At 41.3% G+C, this 24693-nt stretch overlaps 1 protein-coding gene across 8 annotated transcripts; it reads right to left on the minus strand.

Annotated features, from left to right (window-relative positions):
- Nucleotides 1-6092: 6092 nt before the first annotated feature.
- On the minus strand, nt 6093-23313 carry LOC142063263 (P2R1A-PPP2R2A-interacting phosphatase regulator 1). Of its 8 annotated transcripts, none has more exons than XR_012662707.1 (10): nt 22841-23097; nt 19385-19463; nt 14505-14561; nt 12410-12453; nt 12277-12331; nt 11736-11828; nt 11120-11208; nt 10320-10432; nt 9364-9443; nt 6093-8216 (listed from the first exon to the last, which is right to left on the minus strand). XR_012662707.1 is itself a non-coding variant. In XM_075106797.1 (10 exons), the coding sequence occupies exons 1-10, from the start codon at nt 22954-22956 to the stop codon at nt 8057-8059; spliced, it is 855 nt and encodes a 284-aa protein (XP_074962898.1). In that variant the 5' UTR covers nt 22957-23313; the 3' UTR covers nt 6093-8056. The 8 variants fall into 8 exon arrangements, 6 of the variants coding, with proteins under 6 accessions (XP_074962898.1, XP_074962897.1, XP_074962900.1 ...); XR_012662706.1 differs by having other exon boundaries at nt 9347-9443; XM_075106797.1 differs by having other exon boundaries at nt 9347-9443; nt 10320-10384; nt 22841-23313.
- Nucleotides 23314-24693: the final 1380 nt, after the last annotated feature.

Genomic DNA, 24693 nt, shown 5'->3' on the forward strand with positions numbered 1-24693 from the left:
AGTATGTGAGAGAGACTCCTGCATCCAGGAGCAGCGTCGCTGTAACCAAGTCGTCCCCTCTCAGTCCGGCAGGGCAGGGCACACACAAGCCTTGGGAAGCGAGGTGACAGGACAACAGCGACTCAGATTGCCAGCATTCATTTTCAGGGAATTTAAAGATTGGCGATTGGTTTAGAAAAACACCTTGACCAAAGAAATCGGTAACAAAAAGTTATCAGCAGCTAAACACTATAACATTGGACCATTTCATTTTCAAGGGCAAGCGAGGAGCAATACACAAATAAAAAAGATTAAATGTGCAGTGTAACTCAGCAGATGCAGATAAAACTGGTGCTTGGGCAAAATACGGATGACAAATGTGAATTTTGACTTCCACTTCAGGCAGATTACAGCACGCTGTGTAATCACAGATTCATGCCAGTGTTGGGAAAACAAGACCTGAGGACAGTATCAACTCATGTCACAGGGAGACACGAGTAAAATTCTACCAGGTGGCTACACAAGGTTTATAAGACACTTTCTGATGCATACATGCACGCACACACCTTTAGTACTTACTTAGTAGGGTTATGGAAAATGCTGCTTGCCTTTGGAAATAAGACCTGAGACAGTGAATATGCCTCCTCTCAAAAACACCAGGAAAAACAGGTGGTCACGTCATTTCCCATTCCTGACTCTTAACACAAACAAAACAGTCATTTCCTTGAAATGGAGAAGTATTTTGAGCAGACAGTTAGGAGGGCTTTAAGATCATCCAGCAGAAACAATCATCTTGTTTACCCAGCACTTGCTATGGCACCGATATCGCGAATGAGCAATGCTGGCAGGCAGGAAGCGAGACGCTGCTGAGGTCACGTCCATTAGCCTTGCTCCTAGTAGCTATAGGCTTGGTACATGATCTCCTCTAGTTGTTTGCACTTGTCTGCATCAGAAAATGCTTAGACATCCCTATTTTCTCTAAAGGAGTGAATCACAGAATGCTTAGAACTGCAGTAGACCCAAAATAACCCTTTCAGAGCCCCAGGGACAGACGGCGCTTTCAGATAATCAATTCGTTTCAGCTGATGGAGCCCCCCGAGACTGGAGAGTGCGTCGAGGAGCCTTGTACAGAAACCACCTGGAAACAGATCCGGTCCCTGCAAAGGGAAACGCTGAGCCACTGCTTCCATTTCTCAAAACACGCCCCAGGAAGGTAACCAAGGGTGCTGTCAGATGGCAGCAGTCACTGCTCTTATTAAATAAGCAGCTTAATGGTGGCATTTGCAGCAGCTCCAAGAGAAGCCTGTGCACAGAACTGCGCCTTCAACAGTGAAGCAGAGAAATCCTTCCTGGAATCAACTAGCTAGGAATTGTCAAAGCCAAACTTATGTTACTTCATTTTATGTTCACATGTAGCAAGTATCTGATAACTAACAAGCCTAAACTGGAAAGAGGCTATGAAATAGATTTGGCAATAAATCACCCTATTTTAGTCCACATTTGTCAATGTATATTTAAGATACCTGGCTTTCCTTGTAACAGCTTTCCTTCTAAATGCCTAGTTCCATCACACCTTTCCTTTGTTGGGAGTCGGCATCTCGTACTTAAGACTCATGCACAGGCAATCCATCCCACTGGTAGAGCAAGGCTACAGAAGGGAACTTGCCTGAGCCTGTAAACCAGATCCAGGAATACTTTGTTTACGGGAAAGAAAACTCTCCGGTGCTGAGTGATCTGTGTTTCATAGGGCCTGTGGTGATCCAGGGTAACCTCAAAATGCAGGGACCAAGCTGTACTACAGGTCTTTAAGAAAAGAAAACCACCCTCCTCTCTGTCAGGAGGAGCGCGAGTTCTCGGTCAGAGCAGCTCAGGTACTTTGCCATCTGACCTTGTAGAAGACCCTCCTGGCTGAAAAAAGTAGCAAGGAAACAGACTGCAATTCAAAGCCTGCAGGGCTGAGTAATCCTGGGTTTTGATCTTCCTGCCTGGCTGCGCGCAGGGATAGGGGCCAAGGTGCTGTAGGAAAACAGGTTCTCTCCTATGTCTCGGTGAAGCAGGGCATTTGCCTCCTCACGGTAGAGCAAGAGAAGGCATCGGCTCTCTTTAGAGCCCGAGGAGCGACATCTGAAGTTAATGGTGCTGGCGATGGAGTCCATTTTCCCTGTATGCACAGCTTGCTGCCTGAGGAAATTAAATTAGGCCGAAGCCACCAAAGGAGAGTGAAGTATGCTGTTGCCAGCAGCATATTACTTGCTTGGTACTGCTCCACATAAGCTAGTGAAGACTGGGAAACCACTGCTGCACAGTCTAGCAAGAGCCATTTAAAAATAACAAATGTATAAATGCAGGGAGTCTAGAGAACTGTACCCTCAAAAAGTAAGTACTGGAGGTATGAACGTAGGCAGGAGACACTCGCAGCGCAACAACAAACACCATGGGGATACACTCACCTTTTAGTCTATTTCTGTATTCGAAAGAACACAACCCTGCAGCAGCTCTCGGCTGCAAGCTAGCTAGCTGTTTACTTGAGATAATGAACTGTAGCCAATGCATATCAGCTCTTGAAAATTTGCAAAGCTCTATAACCATGCTGACAGTATAATGTGGAATTGCAGGCAAAGTAATAATGCACGCTGGTCTTTGAAACAGCAGAGACTCTACAAAGGAATAATTTAAGCAAGAGCACAACCATGGCTACAGCAGCACAATCAAGGCAGCGGATGGAGCTCCTTGCTATGAGGAAGAGGCCGGTGTAAGAAGGCCCACCTGAGCAACGGGCTCCTTGGAATACCTTGGGGTGGGGGGGGAATATAAATTCAGACACACGTACCTGCAGCCATCCTAATCCCAGGAGAACAAGAGATAGCAAGAAGGAACAAAGGTGACTGATAAAATGCATATCAAAGATAGGGAATAAAAGAACCAAGAGCCTGTAATGGTCCATGTTTGTAGTTAAAAAAAAAAAAAAAGAGGAATTAACAATACATTTACAATAATTAAATACAATTTACAACAGCAACATGAGAACATTCTTGTCTAGGAAACTGCAGATACTCTAGGTGGCTTGGGGTACGAACATCAAGGCATTAGACGAACATATACTTTGACAAACAAGAAACCACCTTCAAGAGACAAATCACACTGTGCAGTAGGACTGTGGAATCCGGTGTTCCAACGTCAAACCCATCAGCGCCTTTCCCTCAGGAATCTGCCAGGAATCTCCAAAACCAACTGCCAAAGTGAACGCACTTAAAATGAAAGGATCTTGACTTATTTTTAGCAGGAAGTTTCTTGCAGCTATTCCAGGGCCACACAGCCTGATGTAAGCTGGCTTGAAAGACAGCACAGTACACTATTTCTGCACCACAAAAAACAACACGTGATATACACATCATGGTTTTGATACTTCTCTGCACAAGGGGAGGAAGTAATCACAAGAACCACATTTCCAAAGATTAGTACCTGCAGCAAAGACTGCTCCCTCTTGAGCAGCTCTTCCTACTTAAGCCGGCATCCAGCAAAATTCTAAATATTTACATGCCATTATTAATCATGGAAGGAAGTCTTAAATAACAAGCATTTTCCAAGGCTCTTATGAGGCAAGTAAAAGAAGAAACTAAACTATCAGAAGAATTTAAAATTTGATAAATGCCAGATTTGTCTGAGGAATCCTTGAGAAAGAACCAGCGTGAAGGCCTGAAGAGGCTGTGCTTCGTTTTGGTTTAAACGCACCCAACTCCTCCCCCTCTGAAATTTCTGTTCCCAAGCCAGCTACTGAAAGTCAAACAAGGTTATTCCCCTTCAGTTGTTTATTTTGTTTTCCCTCCTCCTCTCTTATGCTTCTACCACAAAACCCCAACAGGGGAAGCAATCTCTCCCTTCCAGCGTGTACACAGGGTCTGGGTCTCTCGGACATAGGGTGGCTGTCTGCTTGGAGTCCGCTGTGGCAGAGGAAAGGCCTCTCCTGACCAGGACCTAGGCTGGCTGTCAACTGATCTCAAGTTTATCAGACAAGGATGCTCATACCATATATACAGAAATGGGAAGACTCTACTGTTACAGGTAAAGCCAACAATCATCCAAGACACACCCTTAGGAAACAGGCACCAAATACAAAACATGAGGTGACAATTTTTGCATCCAGTCATTGAAAAGGGCTCTTGCAAGCCAAGCACTCCCCTTCAGATCAGTATGGTCTTAGTTCTTGTACTGTAGCTGTAAACATTCAATTACATTTACAAATATTTTAACTTGGTGCTTCCAGGAGAAGAGGGATCAACTTAAACTCCATCTGCCAGTTGGTGATGAGAAAGGTTGCTTAAAACAGGATGGGAAGAGCTCACACGTTTTAATTATGACTCCTGAGGCTCTCTATTTTAAGGAAATGAGTTACAACAACATATGCAAGAACACAACAGCACAAAGTGAACATTTCTGAGAAAAGTACTGCTAAGAAATGCACAAGCTGTTCTCAAGCTGGAAGCTGCTGATGGAGCTCCAGAGGTCACCCCTGCCTTTAGTCACTTCACTAGCAAATACTCTCACAATAGCAAGGCTTAATTCTCAGATACAGCACAACATTAGAACCAAAATACACATTTATAAACCAAAATATCTGTGTCTCACCAATACAAGACGTTGGAGACCTGTTTTGTTTGTACTGGCTGGCAATCGTTTACACTCAAGTTTTCTTCAGAAAAGAATTAATTTGGAATTAAGTTCTTATACTAATCTCGGGAGGACTGTGGGCAGCTGTTCAGTTGAGTATTCAGATCAACTGGCTTGCTGACAACACACAGAAGACCCCAGCAAGTTAATCTGGCTGATGCACAGGTTCATTTTTCCTGGCATTTGTACCCCTCTTCCAGCATGAAGGATCTATTCCTCTGCTAAATGCAGTAACCACCGAAGTGTTCATTCCAAAAATACAGTCCCCCTGAGCGCTGGCACGGTTATCAATGTTCCCTCAGCAACTATGTCATTCTGGAGAAGGTGGGAGGAAGAAAAACACCTATCAGTTGTCAAGGAAGACACGCTGGCCCAGGACCCGATTTAACTGCCAGCGAGTCCTACAGGATAGTTTTCAACCAGACCGATCAAGTGCTGATCACAAGCGTGACTTCGGAAGGGTGCCATTCGAGAGGAGTGGCAGAATCCCTGAGAGAAACAGCTGTATGCCCCAAAAGAGCTGCAGAATAAAAAAGTTTATATATAATATATAATTACATATTATACCTTTTTAAATATATATTAGCATAAGACTTCCAATATGGCCTGCGACAAGCAAGCTGCCCACTTCTTGGAGGAAGACAAAGGCACGTAAGTATCTGAGTAATATCAACTCAGATCAGTTAAGGAACATCACATGCAATAATCCTGTAACCATGACACTTAATCAGGCAAAGCTTCAATGTTCATTGTTCATGAATAAGTGGGGAATTAGTACAACAGAGGTAATACCAGCAGCACAAGTTACTATGTAAGTACAGGGTTGATTATGCCATTGTATAACACCCCAATTCCCTGAATCCAGATACATATTTTGCAGAATAATTAGGTTCCAAAATTTAATCATTTCATACAAAAAAACCCTACGTGTGTCTCGTGACTCCAGGGCACAAAACTGCGGCTTCCTGATGACATGGATGGACAAGAAATTGAGATGCCGTCTTCCACAAACTCAAAGTAATCTCTGCTTTGCAAAGGCAGGGACAGGAAGGACTGCCGATGCTATTTCTCCCTCCTCCAACAGCACTCATTGCCCTATTAAGGCAAACCACACAGGCTCCCCACTTCTTCCCAAGAGGCAAGAGCCTCGGTACTGTCCACCAGCCAGCTGTAGCGTCTATCTTCCAAACTGTTTCACCATGAACTCCTCTAGGTATGAAGTAGGGACACATTTAGCTATCAAAGTCTTTTGAAAATGTCTGGTTTTATTCTTCGGTTTTCCTAGACTTATCACAAAACTTTAAGGTAGCATTGCCCTAGGAAAACAGAAAAGCCTGCTGCAGATTTTAAGGCCAGCTTAAATGTAAACTAGACTGGGTGGAACAGCTATTCTGATTTAAGAACATTTAACCACATATGAAAACAAGAATATCGTTATCTAAAAGTGCAGAAACAGCAAAACAATTTATTTTTCCATTTATTGGCACGTATTTGACAAAGAGCATAAATATTCAACAGAAAAGAGACAAGCTGACCCACACGCAACTATTAAACCCCTCTACTGCTGCAGCTTTTAAAAAAAAAGACTGCAAGAGACACCAGGAGGTTCATTCTTAAGGAATAAGCAAGATATAAAACAAAAAGCCTTGCCCTCACCACAAAAGAGTGAACGCACAGCAACTCTTTGGCACATACCTGAAATTGTGAAATGAAACTACGCCGTGTTAGACGGAGAGCAAACAGACATTAAACACAAGCTTGTCCATCTGCCACAGGGACGAAGGGCAGTCTGAGTTCAAAAAGGAACTGCAGTCGGGAAGTTGACTATTACAATAGTCTAAGAGGAATGGTATCAGAAGTAAACCATGTCATTTCTTACTTGAACCGAGCAAAAATATTAAATACATTCTATTTTCTTTCTACAGTAAGGACACATGGAAACTGGTCATTGCTCCTCAGGTCACCAGGCCTTTGCACTCCAAGTCGTTCATTTCTGATTTTCATGGCTGCTGTCAATCAAAGCTTCGTCCATGCGAATCTTTCACAGCAGAGTTCAGAGTGGGCTCTTCTCCTTCTTGAGGAAGTTTCCATACTCTTTCTCACTCTATTACACATTACAAAGATTTAGTACTTAAAAATAAAACACTTTGCTTCATTTTCTGGAGAGAAGGCTTGAAACCACATAGTACAGATGCAAACACGTGTACAAATGGGGACCCAGCTGGGGAAGTTCAATTGCATAACAGGAGTCAACAGCCCAGATGAGGTTGCCACTGGAAAATCTGAAACAGCAGTCTATGCTGGGGTTTGCAGATTTTTCCTCCTGTTTGGGGAATTTCAGAGTTGAGATCAGGATGCTTCAACCCACTGACTTTTCAAATGTAGGACAAGAATCCTGAAACATCTCAGATTACCAAGTTCTAGGCTTCCAAGCAGTATCCCAAGTTTTCAACAGGAGAAATAACTTAATGCCATTGTTCGAGGAAGTGACAGCAGGAGATTAAACATGTTTGATCTGTAAAAAGGCATTCAAGATTCTTTGCTGTATTTATCCAACAAAAGCATGTAAGAGGATGAATACTGTCTGTTAAAATAATGCACTTCTGAAGTACTAAATACTAAAACCTCAGGATTTAATGTTTTGTTCCAAACATTATTGCTACTTTTCCCTATTAAAAGACCTTTAACAGAGCATCTACCGCTCTAATACATCATCTAAATGGGAAAGAAAAAGAAAATAACACAAAAACCCAGAAGAATGTTCCACACCTCATTGGGATATAGTCACAACAGCGGTCATGACCATGAATAAAATTCAACATATAAATTTGACAGTTCACCATCTTGTTCTTTTGACATCTATTGGAACACAGAATTGATTAACAGCCAATCATAATAGAACACAAGAATCAACTCCCCCCCTAATATTCCCCCTTTCACAGGAAGAACAAAAAATATAAATATCTAACACTCAGGGAATAAAACCAAATTACTAAACTGCTTCATTGGTTTCAGACTGAGGGCAAATGTGAAAGTTACCTGCTACTACATAAGCACCACTTTCTGTTAGCGAGGGCATTGCCTGTTGGCAAGCCAAGTCTTCCACAAGCAGAACGTACATACAGTATTTGTAACTTACACCAAGAAGACGATACCCATTGTAAATCAACAGCTTGCTCACAGATGTTAGCGTCAAATACGTTTGCAATTCAAATGCTTACTCTATTTTAGTAAATGTCATACAAATCACTAGAAACGTGAATTCCTCCTCAATGAACTATTCTGGAAGTTTTCTAGAAATAATGACATTTCTGGAAGTTCCTATGAGGAACAGGATCAGTTACACACAACAGAAAGTCTTATTGATATCCAGCCTGTTTCTCGGTGTCCATTACCAGACTTCTGCTTCTCAATTAATAGGTAACTTAGCCGTAAGATTTACTGGTAAAAAAGGAGATCTGGAGTCAGAAAGTGAGACTGGAGAGTCTGTGTTGGTGCCAACTGCAGCTGGTGAGTCACAGGAAGAGCCTGCACTGCTTCTGTTGTCATCAAGAGCATGTGACGACAGACTGAAAACAGTAAAATCAAGATACGAGAAATCAGGTACTTGTTCTGGGAAGTTTCAAATACTAGCTTCTGTTCATTATAACGCCATTTTAAGAACAAATGTACACCTTTGAAGGAATAGTAAGCCCTATGCTTTGAAAAAATCTGCAACCACACACTTTGCAGTCACTTCCAGACAGACAGACAACATTCTGCCAATTCCCTCCTTCAGCTCACCCAGAAATGGTGTACAGATTAGAACCATCTGGCTGAGCAATTCAGTGCAAGCTTTACCCCATCTCCTACAAGGTCCTGAGGTAGCATGTATACAGGGGCCTCTTTTGTCAGGAGAGACAGTGATAAACAGTACATACTTCATTTGTACCATTGACTACATACTTCACAGGACACAGAACTATAGCTATAGGTGACCTATCATCAGTGATAGCATCAAAGTATTTTTAAAAATTACCATCTCCTAAACCGAGATGCAGCAGTTAAACTTGCACTGCTATGCCTGCTATGAATAGGGTGTGCAAAAAAGGTGTGTTCTTGAAGTACCTTTAAAACATCTATTTTATTACTGCCGCTACAATGGGCTCAAAGCTCGTGTACAGGTACATACGTTAGCTGAGAGGCAAAAAGGAGAAACATACTGTGAATAACCCTGTCCTGATAGTTGTACGGGCACACCCTGTGTATTATTAGCCTCTTGACTAAAATACTCCCTTGCTTTTTCAAGTCATTATGATTCTTTTACGTAGTCTTTTTGTTTTCTCCCAGCAGGGAGGGTAAGACAGACTATGTGCAAGAGAAAAAAAACAAAAAAGAAAAAACCCCAATCTGCCCACAAGCATTAGCGTGCGTTTGATTGCAACTTGAAACTAGACTCCAAAAATTGCCAGCCGTGAGGTGGCTTTTCCTAAACATGCTCAACTCCCATCTACATGCAGCACATTAACAGTCAGCCCTAGAAATTGTAAAATTGTAGTGAATGTTACTGCCTGCTTACTGTGATAATCTCAGTGCTTCAAAATTATGGGATGTCTGTATTAATAAAAAAAACAAAACCAAGTTCAAGCATGATCATTGTTAGATGAGAAAAGACTTGTAGTGCTTCTGATGAGATCAACACAAATAGCACAGCATTTACCATCCCCCCAGGTCCACCTGATGTGAAACTTCACGGGTAAGTATGCTGGTGGATCCTTGGAATAATCTTTTTGGATGATCTTCTATCTCCATTACACCTTTGGTAAGAGATAAGGAGTGATACAAAATTACTACTAATTTAAATTAAATCTACTTTCAATATACTTCTACAGAGCAAAGAACAGAGGTTCAAACTTATTACAATCTATTGAGTGATATTTTATATGTAAAACATAGAAGTTCAATGCTGAAATTTTAAAGACTATTTCTTGGAAACATTCTAGTCCAAGCTTCAGGAAAGTTTAGTGAGTTACGAACTGAGGTTTAGGTATCGGATATTTATTCTTCAGTAGCGGAGAATAATTCTGTTGTTCCAGTTTATTCAGCCTAGCTCTGTCAGCGTGGAGAAGCTGAGAGTAAGGAAAGCTTCTTTTCCTCTCACACTCAATATAACCAAGGTTCAGGATTATCACTAAACTTACCTATTGACTTTGATTTCCCAATACACTAGAAGAAGGGAGGATAGGTATATGCTCAAATAAGCTACAACAGAACTCGGCTGTCAGAGCCAGCAGTGTTCTGTTAAAAGGGGAAGCATGAAGATATATTTAAAAACAGATGCAATAAAATAACCAGAAGTTAAACTAGAAGAAAACTTTAGGAAGATAAAGAAACATTTCCCAATATAGCAATAAGGTGTTTACCAGCTCTCTGGATCAGTTTTTGGTTTTTACCATAGATTTAAAATCATCAGAAGGATGGTTTTACAGTTCCTGTGCTCTTCAGTTAGCCAGGACTTTCTTGTCTGTTTTTTCCCTACAAATATTTCCATTTATCTGGTCATCTGTAATATCCTGTATTTCTAGTCACTGTTTGAAATATCAGCCAACTGAACAGAGTTATGAAGAAAGCTATATGGATTACTACAAAATTGACAAGGTGATTTTTGTATTATCCAAAACCAAATACTGTACCTTTCCTTTTTATTGACCCAAGAACACTTGGTCGAATGCAGTTAATTGGACTCTGGCTTCTCCTGCTAAAAGAAGGCATATGCTATACTGACATCACCATTAATAAAGGAAGCCTGAAAATATGTAAAAAAAAAATATCAAAAGATATTCAGATAAACTTCTAAGTGGAAAACACTAAAAAATAGGCACTAAACCAGCTTATCCAAAATAAATTTGGGTTTTTTTAATTTATGTTTTTCTGGGTTTTAAAAAAATTATTATTTTTTTCTTTTTTCCCCTGAAAAAAGACCAGGAAGCATAGACCTTAACAGAAAAAGTTTAATCACATTATTTGACAGCTAGGCAGTCTACAAGCTCACATCTACACACCAACTACATCTCAGTTGACAGGCAAGCCCTAACAGTTCAGCAAAGTACTAATAAAAGTTAACTGTATGCCCACATCACTCAAAACAACGTCCGATGCAACTAAAATCAGAATCAGTAACAAACCCCAAATCTGTTTGGTTTTGGGGTTTTTTCTCCCTTAGAATGCAACTCAATTACTTAAGATCTGATTAAGAGCAATATAGGGACTACACTGAGAAGGTGGATGCCAAAATGCAGCCCACTTTCCCGATGTTATGACATGGGATTTTAACAAATGTTCAGAGCATTGTAAAATCCAAAGTTTATGTGAATATATAAAGTTGTACTTGGATCAAAAAAACAATTATGTGTATAACATAATATCTGGCATCTCAAAAACCTATTGCGAACAAGCTATGCCAATTTTGCTATTGATATGATCTGGTACTTACCTTGAAAATCGCCGTGTTGGACTTGGACTAGGACTCGGAGGTAATCCACTGCTACTCACCAAACTTTGCAAAGACGGTGAGAAACACTGCTGTGAGTAAAACAGTTTCTGTTATTTGTGAGTAAACACTGTATCACACTCATACGGTAACAACTGATCCTTACCACAGGTAAATAAGCAACCCACAATCAGTTCAAGCAACCAGCCAATATGGCTGGGTATACCAAAACACCGCTTTTTGTTACTGAGGGAAAAAACCTAAGAAGTTGGAAAGATTGCATTTTCATGCAGAATACATGCAAGCTGACAAGGATTTAATTCATGAAATAAGAATATATGCCACTTCCTCTTATTCCAAGAGGAAAGCAAATAAAGAGTAAGGTTTATTAACCACAGATTAACAGTCGAACAAACCACAGAAATTCATATCCACAAGATGTGCAACTGCTAGATGGTATTTTCTGGTTTACAGTTTCAGGGTTTTTTTTGTTTACTCTCTAGTTTCTTGTTTGCAGCTGAGGTAGAAAGGAGCAGGTGGCTTAATCTTTTGCTACTAATTTGGTTGAATTTATTTAGCACTACTCAAGATAAAATCATTATTACCACATTTTGCTCACCTTCCCTATTCCCCTGGTAGGTGAAGGAGCTGGAGAAACTGGGACAAAGTCTACTTGCTTTGGTGATGATGATTTTTCAAAATCATTGTCGCTCTGTAAATAGTACATATAATTAATCTTAGGAGCAAGTACCTTAACATGAAAAGGACTGATTGGTGTGGAATCAAGTAAGATTCCAGTTATCCTCCACCATATTTATAATTTTTAGGTAGCCATTTATGATCTAAGCTTAACAAAACAAATAAACCAAAACAAAGAAAGCCTTTAACATTACATGGTGAGTATCAGAACATGGAAGAAAATTTGAACAGGCAGACATCCATGCAATTTTCTTTTGACATATCAGCCCAAGGAACCCACGTGTACCCTTGAACAACTGATAATTATATGCCTTGTTGGTGTGAAAAATTGCTGATCAAAAGCAGCGATATACTAACGCCTTAACTGTAGGTCAAACTATAAGAGGAAGTGTTGACATGAGAGAGTCTCTAGCGTCCTGATACTGATAATAGGAACACAAATTAAACCATGAATGCGTTACCAGGCTCAAGCTCTCCTCCCAGGAGTGGCTCATCTGCATTGCTACTTGCACTTCTCTATAAAGAAGAAAAGAAATGTATTGTCCTGGGCCGTAGAAGACTGCATTAAGTATTCTAGTTTGTCTTCCTGCTTACCTTTCACGTACTGTCTCTCTGTTCAGCAAATTCATCCCTTCTTCCTGAAAGATTAGCAGATGAAAAATTAAGACAAAAAGAACAAAAGCTGTGCTCCAGCAAATCAGAAAAAAATCATTTCACTTCAATATGCCAAAAATTTATTTCAACTTGGTTAAGCAACAATAACCTTAAGCTCTCACCACATGAAAAGGAATGATCAGGAAAGGACGAGAAATAGATGTAGCAAGAGAGACCACCACATAAGAAGCGCTTATGGGAGTTGGTTATTTCTCAAGCAGCTTTTTTATTTTCATTACTACCCAAGAGGTATGTACAAAACTGAACAATGATAATATGAACCAAAAATTCTGCGCATGCTACAGTATCTTAATGCAGTCTTGCATAATATCATTTCAGAAAGTGGAAACTGGTGCAGATAATCACCAAAAGCATGGCTGGATTCTTACCTTATTCTATGGATTAGTAACTAACTAGACACTTGTCATTATTTCATTTGCAATACAGTGCATTGTACACAATGAATTTGGGATTTAGTGGTTTTTTTCTAAACCATCCATAAAATACTATTAAAATAGATTAAAGATGTAAAATTAAACTAAACATTAACACCAAGTACAAACTTGACTCAGTCTCCTATTAGGTAGACACCATTCCTGAAAACCAACTGAATACTGTCTAGTCTGTGGAGTAAATGAGCCCCTAATTCTGCCCAGTTCAAGAATAAAAGTTCAGCGAAACATCTTCACAATCTTTACCATGTGTAGGAGGAGTCTTACCATCATAGTTCAACTGTGTGATAATTTGCTAATATTTGAAAGAGATCAGAAGTAAATCACTCAGGTTTCCATCTGTGCTGGTTAAGTACACAGGACAAGGGGTTTCAACTTATGAATTTAATGATCAAACACAAATTAGGAAATGTCATTGTTTGCTTTAATAAATGTATGGAACAAGTATGAGTACAGAAGAATTTTCCAAAAAAAAAATTATATTTACTTCAGTTAACATAGCAGAGTCATGGTAGTTCATTCCTTTGCTCTCATCACATTTACATATTAATCCTAAGCTTTTTTTATGTTGATGAAAACAGCTCTACAACAGACCCCAGTGCTTCAGAGTCTCTAAGCCAGTAAATTATTTATATAATGAAAACAAGCAGTTCTTTTCTTCAGGATTACTACTCATGAACCTTAAATATCTGAGGTGGGAAGCAGGAATACCTTCCATCTCTTCAGATATCATACCCTGAAAATGGTATCTGAAGCATTAAATTGTTTTCTTAACTTTTCACCCTGTAAAAATCAAGCCTATCCACTACAAACTAGCAAGCTAAAAAAAATAATATTATTGAAAAAAAACCCCAAGCATCTTCAAGTCAATTTTGTAAACACTTTACTGTCAAAACGTTGACATATAAAATGGAGGAACCACAAGAGTTTGAGCCTGTTTGTTTTAAAATTCGAGTCTTTAGACCGCGGTCTGTTGTCTGGTAGCAGTGCTATTTAAGCCTACTCGGGTATCTGCCACACAGCCCCCCCTTCCTCAGTGTTTGCTCTTGTGCCCTTCCCCCTCTGCTTACGCTGTGACAGCACAAGTACAGTGATCTGGGTAAGAAAATTATACAGATGAAAAATAGCCCAGCCAGAAGAGTCCAAACTATTTTCTAGCTAGAGTGCTTCCTTATCCAGTTCAGTTTCTGGCTGCACAAAAGCCTTGTGCCAACGCAAGTTAAGGAACACTTTGTTATTGGCCCTGAATATTTATGCTGGCACTACTGCCAAAAACTTGGTGAAACTTTACCCTAAGGGTTTACATTAAAGGTTTGCTTTCCAAAGTGTCCATTTTAAGACTTCTCTTTCTGCTCAAATCATCGTCCCTCTAAAAGATGCATTCTACTTCATGAAATTTGAAATAAGATACAGATTTTACTTTTGAAAACATCTTGAAGTGCTGGACTGCTGCAGACTCTGTACTATTGTTTCAAAGTAAAATCTACAGCCATTTGACGGCCATTACATATTAACTGAAAAAAAACAAACAGCCACCTATAAAAAATTTAAAATAAAATAAAAAAATCAGAATCTGTGCTTACCTGTTTGATTTGATGAAGACGGCTGCTAGGAATACGGATAGGAGATGATGGCACAAACTGCAAAACAAAGCCACATACAGCTGAAACACACAAACTACGGGAGAAGGTAGAAAAAGGTACAGGAATGTTATTAACTACTCTACAGTGGTGTCCCAAACTAAAAATTAGAATTCGTTTGGGTTGGCTTTTTTCTTTTTTAAAATCAAACCCAGCATTCATAACATTCTCAGCATAAACAAACTACACTAATTACTTGCAAGAATATGATAATATGTATTTCCATATTATACTGCTTTGTATGCCCACAGATGCTAATTGGTATCAGCCTGCCTTTCATTTCATTTCCACGCAACTAGAATTCACAGCCTCCTCTACGTAATGGTGCTGCTTTTAACTAGCACACTGCTACCTTTATTTACGGTTGCATAAATAATTTTTATTTAAGTCATCCAGAATGTTTTCATTTAAGGGATCCAGAAGGCTCCCCAGCAGTTCATTAAAAAATACAAAGCCAAAACCACACACTGTGCAAAAAGGTTCCTGGATTGTTGTCTGCCTATAAACAAGTACTTTGACAGATGAAAAAAAAATCAGCTATTAGAAGGCTAACAAAGAGCTGAATACCTTCCTTATGAAGAGCTTCACCAATTCAGGTGAAACCAGAGAGGATGTAACTAAAAATGGTCTTCTGTTCATTTTGTTAGTTTTGCATCAAGATCTAACTGGAATCCCATGATCTTAAAACTACATACTCAAAACCATTCAATTAAAAGTGGTTATTTTATCAAAATGTAATTTTCTTTCTATATATTTCCCATCCCTCAAATGTTTGACCCTCAGTTGACTTTTGTCATAACCCATTCAGGGATTAAAAAGTCAAAGCTAAAGCTTTGAACAGAGGATTAACTTCTCTGTAAACTGACAACCCCTCCAAACACAAGGTGTCTTTTTAAAATGGGTGTGTGTTCAGCAATTATGGCTCATATTATTGCTAGGTGTTTATATACTTTATGCTGTATGAGGCTTCATCCACTTCACAAAACATTATAGAACGCTCCATTATACTAAAGTTGGAGATCTAACATATTCAGTTAACATTTACTGCACCACCTTCTAATCAGTGCTGTGGAGAATACAAAGATTTTGCTGTCTTACATAAAAGGCTATGGTAAGTTATCATAGACTATTAATGTTTCACATATCCAGAATCTTCCCTCTAAAACAAAAAAAACCCCAACCAACCAACCCACCCCAAACCAAATATCAAGGCATCATGCTCTTTTTCTCACAAAGAATTCACACAGAGGGTTCTAACATTTGTGCCAGAATGCGGTCATCATAACATATATTACTAAAGTCTAACAGCTATAACGTTTTGATTTGCTACTTCTTAAGCCCAGTTTAGGTCAGCTTTACTATTATACCAGGCTTCCAAAAATCCTGCCCATCTAATAAAAATTCCTCCAAGCTGTACGAGCCAATGTGGACCTTGAGTTGACCTTGATTCTCACGCAGAGAAAAGGATCTGGACAATAGCACATTCCCAGCTATTCACCCCATCACTCCACAGTACAAATGCATTTGTTCCACTCATTATATTTTAATTTTATGACTGTGATCCACATACTTTAAGGTTTGACATTAACAGAATATATACAAAACTCAGTGGCTCATGGTATAAAATAAAAATTATAGAAAGACAGTCAAGTGTTCCTCTGCAGGATCTACTGAACTAACTAAATCCACTAACTCTGAGGATCCTCCGTTCCATGTCCAACAAGTCATGATCCTTGCTTCGTCAATGCTTAAAACTCACTCTTCCTGTTTGTAGTGCTTTGATTTAATTCTTGTGAAAAGAAACTATTAGAAGCCTCTGTCACTTTTAAAGGTTACTTGCTAAAGCAGACTGAACGCATTTGTTAAAATTATGCTACTCAAATCCCCAACGTTTTAAGAAAGCACACGCTTAATAAAAAACAATACAAACTACTACACGATCACATAAAAGAGAAACACCTTCCCCTTCCTCCCTTCTCCAGTATGTCAGATCATCTTTTTCACAGAAGGTGAAATTTCAGCAGAGCCAGTTTGGCAGGCAGCACAGCCAAAGCAAGCAGTCACCTGCCCCTAGTGCCTCTGCCCTTCCCTTGCCGTCCCTGCAGTGCCCCCTGTCTTCTGCCAACACAAGACTTGTGGGGCCACACAGTGAACCATAACTACCTTTAAAAAATAAGAATTTAAAAAAAAAAAAAAAGGTAAAAAAATCAACTTTCACTGAAATAGAACCTAAACATCTAACCATGGACTAAAATGCTTTGCTTAAACAACAAAACCAAAACCCCAACCACAGAAACAAAACAAAAAACATCCCAAAACATTCACTCACTAGGTGCCACTGACATCTTCTGGAAGGAAATAAACAGCGGATACTGAGCCTAGTTGACCTTTCCTTGGCAATTACATGTCGTGTCAGAAAACTGCAGATTAAAACCCAGCCAAAATGGCATAGCTGCCCCTGTAGTCATCACTATAAACAGGCTGGAGTCTGAGACTTGGAGAAGCTACCCAAAAAAGAAAAGATTTCAGAATTCTGCTGAACAACTGGGACAACCACAACAGCCCTGAAGATGTAGCTAGACAGAGTAAACCTCCAGTTATCAGAGCATTTTAGGAACTCCCATTGTTCCCATGACAGTCAACACAACACAGATTGTGGAAACAAATTGGTCGGTATTTGTCTAAAGTTTAACAAAACATAAAATTTTAGCTGTACTTATAATATTAAATTAACAAAGTTTCAGTCACTTACTGAACATTTTCACCCTCTCTATTAGAGTCTACACTGCAATGAAACTTGGATTAGTTTTCATAAATACAAAAAAGTGGGTTCTGAAGTACACTTTACAACTACTTATTGTAAAGTTTAACTTGCCAAAGTAGATGTCATCTAGCTTGTTAAACTATCTCTAACATGATAAAACTACACTTACTACTTCACTATAGCAAGAATAGTGGGTGAGGTTACTTAGGGTCCTTAATGCTGAAAGTGTAATTATTTTCACAAAATTGTTTACCATGGATGATCCTGGTTTAAGACCACAGAAGGATGACACAATGTCTAAGTTCCTTTCCAATTCCACCCTCCTTGCCATCTTCAACAGAACCAAAAACCAGAACATAACTCAAAGTAATATTTCAAAGTGGACAAGGCACTGATCTAGCAGTCAATTGAGCACTTGATTTTTAGCATAAGTAAAATTTCAACTGTATTTTGTCAGTACCTGGTCAGCTGGGGGTGGAAAAGAAAATTAAGTTCCAGGATGCTTTTCAATAACCTCCAAGTGAGGTGAAGGGTTAATAACATCATCCCATGAAGATGGGAACACTGGTTCAGCCAGAAGACTGCAACATCTATTAGGGGCAGCCGGAAGAGCTAGTGCATCGGTGAACTAGCTCCTCCTTCCCAGCAAGTTCCCAGCAATGAGCCCTAAACTAGCATCTTTTTTTGCCCCAAAATTGAGGATCTTCAAGAAGTAAACACAATAAACCGAGCTTTTGCCTTTGTTGGTTTATCCTTTCCTCTGACCACAAACATAAATGGATTTACCCTAAACTGCCACCCTAAAAACATGTATGAAGAAAACAGACTGTTGTTTAAAGAAATCTTTGCCATAATATGTTCTGTCAAGTTTTATATCCTAGCAGGGGAAAGGTTTTTCCACCAATCCCTGTGGACTTTTATGTAAGCATGCTGGTTCTGTTACAGATGCAAACCCTTGCTGAAGCAAAGATGTCTGTCCTGATTTTAGAACAGGATTATAGCAAAGCTGCATCAATCAACAAAACAGGAGAGGAGTAGTCTTCAACCATCAACACAGGGCTAACAAAGTCTTTCTAAAGCATCTTCAAAAGGTAACTAAGAAAAACAGGATAACTGCTGTTAGCATTACAGGGACTTTGTTTCCCACACTTAAAAAGAAAATTGCTACTATTCCCCTCCCACCCCAACATAGCTTAATTTTTCCAAAACATTAACAATCAACTGAATGCAGCTGGATGCTATCCTGTGTCTACCTGTTTCTTAAGGCTTTCTTAGGGGAAAGGTTACATTTCTGGTTATACATGAAAGTCCCATCAAAAATTCCTTTTACTTAGAGGAAATAACTACCCCATACACCCTAACCCTTTAAGGGTTAGAAAATCATGCTATCTATGTGATCCTGTGCAGGTGTTCTAAATCAATCAAAATCACACCCTTCCACCACAATTTATACAATACTAAAACACAAGATATGCAATATTTTCTCTGGGTTTAGATTAATATTTTAAAAATCCAGTTTTGGGGAGTTGCAATAACACAAGTCTGACAAAAGTTGAAATCACAAACGAACATCTCTAAGAGACACAGCACCATTCATCCTGGAAGTCTCAAGATTCATGTTCTATCAGCAAGTTATAGCTCATTATATCACTTGTTATTTACAACAGTCTATTCTGTCATTACTATATAAAAGACAGTTTAAGATCAGAATATCACTGCACTTTGATTTTTTAAAAAATATCAGAAATTATTAGCATGCTGGTTACTGAACAATACATCTAGGTAATTACTTTTCCTGGTGAACTACCTTTCTTACTTTCTCTTACAACATCTGCTTGCATTTTATAAACAAAGTTATGATGACAATGAAATATAAGTATTCTCCATGGCCAAATGGTCTATAAATAACATTTCACAGTCATTTCATGTCAAAGGCTAGAGCCTTGTTTCTGAAAACATATGGTATTAGTTTCACAGACTACATTCTTATTTTCTTCTTTAATCCTGTTTGCACACTTCTGCTTTGGGCCTAATGCAGTTGGTCTAATAGTTTTCTTACCAGACTATGACGATTCATAACTGTGGTACTGTTCCTGCGGGTTCGCAAAACGTTAGCCTGGAACACCTGCGAATTATCGCTGTGAAAAGAAACACTTGTCAAATGCAAAAGCCATTTCCTTCCTATCAGAAAGAACCTCTTATTACAAGCTCAGTTTCAAATGCTATGACAGATATCATTCCAAGACAAAGCACTCGAGAGACAGGTATGTAAGAACTCTTTTAGCTTGTTGGCAGAGAGTGGAACCAGAAACCAAACTGCTCTTCCTCCAAGTCCCTGCTACTTCAATTAATGACTTTAATCATATTGAGTCTTCAGAAGAACAGAAAAAAATTGTTCAGACTGATCATTTCTGTGGGAATTTATTATGTTTGGAATGGCTGCGGCTTGCATTTTGCTTCAAATGTCATTCAACAGAACAAATAAGAACAAATAAGTGGCATATAACCAGTAACAGAAAAAAGCTTCAATGCCACAGATAATCTTGATAAGATTTATCACTACAAACACTTAAGTTCTTAACTTTTTTTCCAGGAGAGGTTAAATTAAACATACAGTAAAGCCAGTTTTTACAGCCCTAACACTTTTGACCACAGTCACATTTCTAACCAGGAAGCAGCACATTCATTTCAACCATGCAGGTTTAGTTATTTGATATAAAACGAGCTCCTTTCGCAAGGCAACTTTAGTTCTGTTGATTCCTAAAGCAAGTTTCATGGGTTATCACTAGTGTTATCAACAGCCACTGATCAACACTTCATGAATGAGACTACAGAAACGAAGTTTTATGGTCACTAGAATAAAAATTTTAAGCCACAATCCCCATGCCTAAAGAATCACTGAGGAACTGCACAGGCAAAGAGACCCAAATGTAAGATTTTAGATTCAAACTGCAAGAATTCACTGGGTTGTATATTTCTGTCTCAGCTATGAACCTGGGATGAACAACAGCACTACACAAATACCATTTCTTAAAACTAATCTGACCAACAGTATTACTTTGTTCTAAAGACTGATACTCATAACGCACTTTAAAGACACATCACTAACAGAAACCTCCAGTTTAAAATGCACCAGTCAGACACGCAAGTTTTAGATAGCTTTTATCTAGCTGTAAATAAAAATTAATGAAAGCTTATACCATGAAATAGAAGCCAAGAGGAGCTGGCACAAGCACTGTGCTTTTCACCAAGAAGAATGCATTGCCTCTCTTTCTCTAAAACATCAAGTACAAGTGACCAGACATCATTCACAATTTTCAGAGAAGTTTCACTCAGTTTGCACCCACAAGAGATCAAACAGTTGCCACTTGATCAGTGGTGGAACAGGAGAAATATAAGGGATCCATGTCATGATGTTTAGAGATGGAATTTACTGGCTGAGGCCAACAGCTATGACTCTTTTTTTAGTGTAAGTGTACTGGTTGGTATGCAAACACAACACAAACACTGCATCCTGAAATCCAGGGTTTGAACAGAGGAAACAGGTTGGAATGATTCTGTAACATATTACCATAGGCTGAGTCCAATATTTATTGCTAACTAGAAGAGAAGAGAGGAAAAAACCCTACAATAACCTTATCTTTAACCTCCCTGGCAAAAACACCAGATCTGGTCAGATCTCAGACTTACCTTTCACAAAAAATTCTTACATTAAAAAAACAATTTTATTTGGCATGAAAACAAGAATCAAAAGCTATGTGAAAGGTAACTTCTGTGATCTAAAGTATTCCACTTCAAAACGTTCCCTGGCTCTACGGTAACTCATTCTCCAAGCTCCTTACTAATGCTGTTAATCACAAAGTCAAAACAGGAGACAGTAGAAAAATCAAGCTATTAGAGAGCAAGATCTTTTGTTTCAGTTTACCCAATAAAGGCATTCTGGGAAAAACTGAAGTTCCTTGCCAAAAGCTGCAATCTTGCAAAAACAGTTTTCTGCTGGAAAATTCCTAACTAACAGGCAAACCACTGCAACCACCTCAAATTAGTTAAATGGCATTTCAGTTTAATTTGTATAAACACCTAAGATATAGCATAAGCAGAGTTTCAAGGCAAGAGCTCAGGCTTACCCTTCTGCCTGCCCAGGCCCTGGAATAAATAATTTGTTTACAGCATGGCTGTAGGATGCTTTTTGGTTTTTTTAAAGAGCCAAGAGTCTCAAGAGTTTGTAAGAAACAACTTACAAAAGGCTGAGATTATAAAAACACCTCGTCTCCATTATGGAATTAGTTTCCCTGCTCAGACATCTCACTGAAGAACAACTGCCATTCGCAATACTTCTATACTGCATGGATATGTAAACCGATTGTTGTTCCATTACAATTATGTAAAAGAATCACAATTATGTTTACTTAACATTAAATCATGACCAAATAGGCAAGAATTAGTACCTCCTCTCAACTGTAAAGTAGTTAACCATCTCGGTACAAAAGATTTGTGAGATTTGTTCATCACTAGTATCTAGCTCCTTACAGAAACATGAAGTTTAAGGAAAAAAAACCCCGAACATTAAGTAGTTATCATGTATTATACCATCTTTTCTAAAGTTTATTGTCGATATCGTCTCCCAAATTGCAGGCACACTACTAGTAGCAGCACAGGGACCACCCTGAAGTTAGATGGTAGCCATGCCATGTAGCAGATGGGGGCATCTCCCAGTCTCATGAAAGCCCAGAGGAAGCAAGAAATAGCACTGTGAGTTATAAACTTACCCAAACACGAAACCATACAAAAGACCGTGCTTATCTGAGAGCTCTCCTCCTAGCCCTTGCCTAGGGCGGCCACTGTCTCTGCCCTGTCAGCTGGAGAGAGCTAGACCCTGACCACATGGCAAACATCCAACCCCCCTTGCAAGTACTACCTGCCACAGGCTGATGGCAATATCCGTACTTACAAAATCAGTACCGTTCTGCAAAACTACAGGAAAACTGATACACTGTTTTATGCAAGTGTAAACTTATGTGTCTTCCAAGGTCCCATGAAACGATCCTTTTCACCGAATTCGTCCAAGCGTTCTGGAAGCATTTACTGTTGCCATCGTACACAGTCCAGAGATTGGTTTCGGTCAAGCCTGAACCATTAACAGAAATCACAGAAATCACTACTTTACCCTACAATAACGGCCGCAACCCGGACGCCGCGCACCGTGCGTTTCTCCGCTACACAACGCACAGCGGACCTGGATGAAAACAAACAAAGCGGCTTAATAAAGCTACAGCGCACCTACCTGGGCTCTGCTGCACCCCAGAACACCACGGCGGGCCTGCGCCGCGCGAGGGGCGGCGGGGAGCAACCGCCGGGGCGGCACCTCCCGGGTGCGGAGCAACCCCGGGGCTACGGACGGGGCGGCCACGGAGCCCGCTCCGGGCACAGCCGGAGGGCCAAACCCCCGCCCGCACCCCAGCAGGCTGGCCCCCCGGGCCGGGCCCAGCCGCCACCGCCGCCGGGCCCCGCTCACCTGAGCCCGTGGATGAGGGGGGCGCTGTTCGATCTCCTCAGGCCGCCCCCGTCGCTCGGGGCCGCGGCGCTCCCCGGCGGCAGCTCCAGGTCCAGCTCCATTTTCTCCTGAGCCATCGCGGCAGCGGCGGCTCCGGCTCCTCCCGCTCCGCCGCGACGCCCATTCACTGCCGGCGGCCGCAGCGGCTCCTCATGCCGCCGCTCCCCCCGCCTCGGCACGGCACGGCCCGGCGCGGCCGCCCCTACAGGCCCCGCGGGCGGCGCCGCAGGCAGGGTCCGGGGGCGCGCCGGGCCCGGCGAGGGGGGCGGCCCCAGAAACGCCCCATGCCGGGGGCAGCCCGGGGAACGGCCCCTTCCCCACCCGCTGTCGCCGACGGACTCACTCCCCGCTCCCGGTGCCGCCGCCGGTGCCGGACGAGAGCGACCGCCTCGGGCCGGACACCCCCCCACGCCCGCCGCCGCACAGCGCGCATGCGCCGCAGGGAGGCCCCGCACGGCGGGCTTGGGCCGGTGGGCCCGCTCCCGGCAGGGCGCATGCGCAGAGTGCCCCCATCCCACATGGACCGGTTCATCGGGGCTCTTTGCCACCAGGCTTGCGGCCGGCCGGGTACGGGGAGGAGCGATGTCTTGATGCTGCTGCTCCCGCCGAGCCCCTCGGGGGAGGACAACAAAAAATCAGCGGGGGTGGGGCGGGGCGCGGCTGCCGCTGCTGCGCTGAGGTGGTGGGGGACCGGTGCGGGACGGGGCTCCCTCCTGCCAGCGGATGTGCAGCCGCGGCTCCGAGCGGTGAGAAAGCTTAAAATCGCCCTTTGGCTCCTCCCCGGGGATGCCGGGCCCGGCTGCTGCGTGTGGGAGAGCCCGGGCCGGCCGCTTGGCCTCCGCTCCCCCCGCTAAGGGCACATGCGGCACAGGTGCTGCGTGCTATAGGAGACGTCTGTGCATAACAGTTTCATAGAATCATTAAGGTTGGAAAATACCTCTAAGATCAAGTCCAACCACCAACCCAACACCCCCAGGCCTCCTAAACAATGCCCTGAAATGCCACGTCTGCAGTTTTTTGAACACCCCAGGGATGGTGACTCCCCCACCTCTCTGAGCAGCCTGTGCCAGGGCCTGACCACTCTCTCAGTGAAGAAATGTTTCCTAATATCCAACCTAAACCTCCCCTGGGGCAACTTGAGGCCATTTCCTCTCATCCTATCACTCATGACTTGGGAGAAGAGACCAACACCCACTTCATGGGAGGTGGTTGGACTTGATGATCTTAGAGATCTTTTCCAACATTAATGATTCTGTGACTCTATTCTACAACTCTATTACTTTTTCCTTTATGGTGGCCTGGTACACAGCATTTGAAGCTTTTTCTGTCCATCATGGCAAGGACATAATATAGTAAATCCACAATTAAAACAAATAGTAAAATCTGCATAGCTTGGTGATGTAGTCCAATTTTGTAGATGGCTTTAGTGTGTGCAGAGCCAACATATGTGTGAGTAGATTTCTGTTCAGGGCTAGGGGTTTTGCTAGATAGCATCACCTGCACTGCCTTTTGGGCACTCTCCAACTGCCGTATGAAATGCTTGCACTGAAGCGCTGGCCAAGGAGAGCGGCGCAGGTTCTGTATCGAAGCTCAAAAGTGTGGGGCTGCTTTTAGTGAGCGGTGGCAGCGAGAGGCGATTAACAGCCCTTTCCTTTTACAGCAACAGCTCTGAGTTTTCCAGTAATTGATTGTAATGATTGGAAACCAAGCAAAAGGCAGTTTTAGGTTATTTACCTTGTTTATCTTTGGAGGAGATGGCAGTTCTGTGTCACCTCACAAACAGGTGTCATTACTGGCCATGATACATTGCAGCG

The sequence above is a fragment of the Phalacrocorax aristotelis genome, chromosome 11 (assembly GCF_949628215.1).
Source record: "Phalacrocorax aristotelis chromosome 11, bGulAri2.1, whole genome shotgun sequence".
NCBI classification, from domain to species: Eukaryota; Metazoa; Chordata; class Aves; order Suliformes; family Phalacrocoracidae; genus Phalacrocorax; species Phalacrocorax aristotelis.

Coding starts and splice junctions, on each gene's coding strand:
- LOC142063263 (XM_075106797.1), bottom strand. CDS start 22,956: ATGGCTCAGGAGAAAATGGAGCTGGACCTGGAGCTGCCGCCGGGGAGC. Junction 14,562..19,384: donor TTATGAATCGTCATAGTCTG/GTAAGAAAACTA, acceptor TTTGTTTTGCAG/TTTGTGCCATCATCTCCTAT. Junction 12,332..12,409: donor AGAGAGACAGTACGTGAAAG/GTAAGCAGGAAG, acceptor TCTTCTTTATAG/AGAAGTGCAAGTAGCAATGC.